Source organism: Petaurus breviceps, unplaced genomic scaffold (genome assembly GCF_028583685.1).
Source record: "Petaurus breviceps papuanus isolate PSGF00001 unplaced genomic scaffold, PetGlider_PUasm1.0 154, whole genome shotgun sequence".
Taxonomy (NCBI): domain Eukaryota; kingdom Metazoa; phylum Chordata; class Mammalia; order Diprotodontia; family Petauridae; genus Petaurus; species Petaurus breviceps.
In genome coordinates this window covers 10,137,268-10,141,623 of record NW_027185715.1, presented here as the reverse complement: position 1 = coordinate 10,141,623, position 4,356 = coordinate 10,137,268, and the positions used below count along the sequence as shown (strand labels likewise).

At 41.5% G+C, this 4,356-nt stretch overlaps 1 protein-coding gene across 1 annotated transcript in view; it reads left to right on the top strand.

Moving 5' to 3' along the window:
- KICS2 (KICSTOR subunit 2) overlaps positions 1 to 2,563 on the top strand; it is a 21,315-nt gene extending 18,752 nt beyond the window's left edge. Inside the window, exon 3 of the mRNA XM_069080743.1 lies at positions 966 to 2,563. Coding sequence (XP_068936844.1) covers positions 966 to 1,782 — 817 coding nt within the window. The 3' untranslated portion in view covers positions 1,783 to 2,563. The remainder of the gene's footprint in view (positions 1 to 965) is intronic.
- Positions 2,564 to 4,356: the final 1,793 nt, after the last annotated feature.

The following is a 4,356-nucleotide window of genomic DNA, read 5'->3' as shown; positions in this document are numbered from 1 at the left end:
GTGTGTGTGTGTGTGTGTGTGTGTGTGTGTAAGTGTCTGAGGCCAGATCTGAATTCAGGTCCTCCTGACTCCAGGGCCGGCGCTTTACTCACTGCACCACCTAGCCACCCCCATACCTTTTTTTTTTTTTTTTAACACCTAAGTGGATAGAGTATTGGACTTGACATCAGGATCAGATCAGGAGTTCAGACACTTAGCCTGTGCAAGATACTTGACCTCCGTCAGCACTGGTTTCCTCATTTGTAAAATGGGGATCCTTATAGCGGATCAGATGAGATCAGTCTATAAAGTGCTTTGTGAACCTTAAAGTACTAGCTTTTATCCTTTCTTATTATATATGTAAAAGTGACACATTTGGGAGCCAGGGCTGAGTTAAAGTCTTTCTGGTTTTGTCCTTAAAATCAATAGCCAGAAGAAAAAAAATTTGTCTTACATGGCAGTGTTCTACAGTAAACAAAATCAAGTAAGAAAGAATACTTACAATCAAGATTAAGAGCCCCTTTATTTTTGAAAAAGGGCTCTGTTTTGAATTTACAACACAAAACAGCTGTTCTAGAAAGTCTCAAGTTGGTGTCGCCATAGCCATACAGTGAAGTTGTTGAAAATCTTTATTGATATCATTTATTTTCCCCAAGCATCCCTTCCTTCTTCCTCGTAGAGAGCTATTCCATATAACAATATAATCATTTTAAAGACAATAAAAAAGGAAAAGAGGAAAAATCAACATAACTGATAAGTTCATTGGAAAAAGTCTAAAAATGTGTGCAGATGTGTCTTTAATTAAAAATTGACTTAAGAAGCTGAGGTGCATTCAGAATGACTTGGAATTCTTCCGTTTTCCCATCTTCTTGATCCTACTGTTACAGCATTTAACTTATCAATGTATTATCATTTTGACAACAAAAGGCTCTATTGAGTAATAGTTCTACTTATTTCTTTTAAAATACTTTTTTTCTGTTCTGTAGATTTCACCACCCAATTCTCAGCCCCTTAGAGAGCAGTTTCCAGCTGGAAGTTGATGTCCTGGCTCATCTTTTAAGGTCCCAGGCTCAGATCTCTGAGTGGAAGTTCCTCCCATCCCTGGTCAACTTACACAGTGCCCACACCAAGCTGCAGACGTGGGGCCAGATCTTTGAAAAGCAGCGAGAGACTAAGAAGCATCTGTTCGGAGGGCAGTCTCAGAAGGCTGTTCAGCCCCCGCACCTCTTCCTTTGGTTGATGAAACTCAAGAACATGCTTCTTGCCAAGTTTAGCTTTTATTTTCATGAAGCCCTGAGCCGCCAAACGACAGCTTCAGAAATGAAGGCGCTGACTGCGAAAGCCAATCCTGACCTTTTTGGGAAGATCTCTAGTTTTATTAGGAAGTACGATGCTGCCAACGTGTCTTTAATCTTTGACAACAGAGGGTCCGAGAGCTTCCAGGGGCATGGTTACCACCACCCTCACTCTTACCGAGAGGCCCCAAAGGGAGTGGATCAGTACCCAGCAGTGGTGTCCCTGCCTAGTGACAGGCCTGTCATGCACTGGCCCAACGTTATTATGATCATGACCGATCGGACCTCTGACCTGAACACCTTGGAGAAAATTGTCCACTTCTATGATGACAAAGTCCAGAGCACCTACTTCCTGACCCGCCCAGAACCTCACTTTACCATTGTTGTCATTTTTGAGTCTAAGAAATCAGAGAAAGATTCCCATTTCCTCTCCTTCCTCAATGAACTCTCACATGCTCTTAAAAACCCCAAAGTATTTGCAAGCCTGAAACCTGGATCCAAAGGGTAGTAGGCTTTTTGGAGTGATGGTTTCTCAAGGCAGGTTAACAAGACTGCTGTAATTTTTAGTGATTTGGATCGCATCCGTTCATTATTCTTTAAAAGCTAAATTAAAGAAAAATTGTCATGACTTGTATTATACATTTCATATGTAATTATGGCCATTTAAGTTAAATATCCAAAGATGACCATAGTGAGTGATCATGAGTTACTGTGTGTCTGTGTTGGACAGAGTGATCTCAGTATTTTTTCCACATTTTCCTGAGTCTTGTGTGATTTGAATATTTATTGGTCCTTGACTTTGTGGGACTGGAGGTGATAAAAGGGGCAGGTATGTGTGTGTGTGTGTGTGTGTGTATGAGTGTATGAGTATGAGTGTGTATGATATTCTTGCTAGCTGCTCTGTCTTCTTCTAGTCCTTGAATACTGGTGCAATATTTTTTTTTCCTGTTGTATGGAAAAAGTAATTAGGATGGAGAAAATTAATGGCATTTATAGAATTCACTACTATATGATTTCTATCAGGAAATCTCCAATCTGCAAAAGGGTTATGTTTGGAATTCTAAGTTACTAAATGATCTTTTATAATGCCCAACTGATGAGCACAATACTTTAGCTTTTAAAAAAAAAAAAACTATTTAAGTTTTGTCTTGGTGATTTTTTGTTTTTACAGGCCAATCACTTTTGCATACCAGAGAGATACCCACCTCAGAGAGAGATTCACTCTCACACTTGTGAAATTGAATAATCCCCTGTAACAACAATAAAAACCTAGTTAAAAATAACCAATATAGTGGCTGTATCTGACTATGTTTTTAGAACATTTTGCCCTCAAAGTCCCCCACCTGTCTGCAAAGAAGGGAAAGACGTGTATTTTTTTCTCTTCACCTTTCTGGTTTAATAAAGAGACACATCTAGATGTGAATCCCATGGAAGGGAAGGTATCTTCATTCAAAAACACCTAAAAGATTACCCTCCTTTTCAGAGATTGTGTCTTTTCTTCTTAATCTGAATGCTTTCCTCTTTCTCAGTATTTTGGGGTGGTGGGTGGGTGGGTGGGACTGGTAAGCCAGCACCTTTGGTTTAAAATTCCTCAATTTGCTTTAAAATTGGGATGTTCTAGACCAGGTATAGGGAACCTGTGGCTGTGAGGCCACATGTGGCTGCAGTTTCCCCACCCCTTGTCTAGGCACTGAACCTTGGATTTCTTTGGTATAGAGAACTCCCGGGTAAGTAAAGTCCTTCTACCAGTGCAGATAGGCACCTCTTCTGCAACTTCTAGTCTTCAGAGATTTGCTTGCTTAGAGCCCTAAGTGAAGTGTCCAGTCACACAGTCTGTGAATACCAGAGGATGGATCAATTATTCAGGAACTCCCCATTTAGCTCACAACCTTTTTATTTATCACTTTAATTTTTTTTTTTTGCTGAGATCTTCATTTTAAAAAATCACTTAATTCCCAGTTATTTTTAGGAATAAACAGCATCCAGCTTTGGTTTCTTGACTTTATTTAAAAAGCTCAGTGACCCACTTTTCAAATGGCCAGAAGGAAGGTGGGATTACCTTGTACTCATAAAACTCAGTTGTGTATTCCCAGGACCCCTTCCTGCTTGGACAAGCAGCAAACTACTTAAGCACAGCTGAACTAAGACTGTCTGCCTTTCTGCCACTAATTTATATATTGAACATGTGCTTGACTTCAGCTGGTGTCCATGAGGACTGGGTGGATCAGGGGAGGCTTAATGGGGTATGGAGTCCTTTAGAGCAGGCTTATTGATCCAGAATACAAATAAGCCCTAACGGGTAATCGAGCCATTAGCATCTGACGGCCACTTCCTAGTCCGTGTGAGATGTAATGGTCTGGTCGATTCCAGGCCTTACGTGGGCCCCCCCCTCCAGCAAGAAGGTAAGTATTGGAACTGGGGCTGAAAAGTAAAATGTAACTTTCTAGAGAATGGGCCCCTGATGGGCTGGCATTCAGCGGCAGGAAAGGCTGACTACCTCAGACTTAGAGAATTGAAAGGAAGCTTCCAGTGATCTGTTTTCCAGGGTCAGCAGGTGCTTTAAAAAAAAAAAAAAAGGGACATAATTTGCAAAAATTTAATTCAACAAATACTTGTTAAATACCTCCTATATACAGGACACTGCCAGGCATTTAGAAGTTAATGTATTCGGTTGGTTTCCATGGGATTTGGAGTAGAAAGGCTCCCTATTGCTCCCAGGATCAAATGCAGATTTGTCCCTTCAGCCTTTCAAGCCCTTTACGACGTGACTCCAACCTCTCTTTGATTGTCTGTGGCTCTCCATGCCCTCTAGGAGCCAGCCGAGCTCACCTTGCTGTTCTTGGCCCACCACGTTCCATCTCCTGTCTGCCTTTGCTCAGCTTCTCCCACGTCTCATGCCTGGGATGCATGCCTCACTTTCCCCTCTTTCCTTCAGGACTCTGCTCAAACCCCTTCTGACATTAAGCCATCCGTCACCGCCACAGCCACTAATACTTTACCACCACATCCCCAATTTGCTTATATGCCCATGTTGTTTTCCATGGAAGAATGTAAGCTTGAGGGCAGGGACCCTTTCATTTTT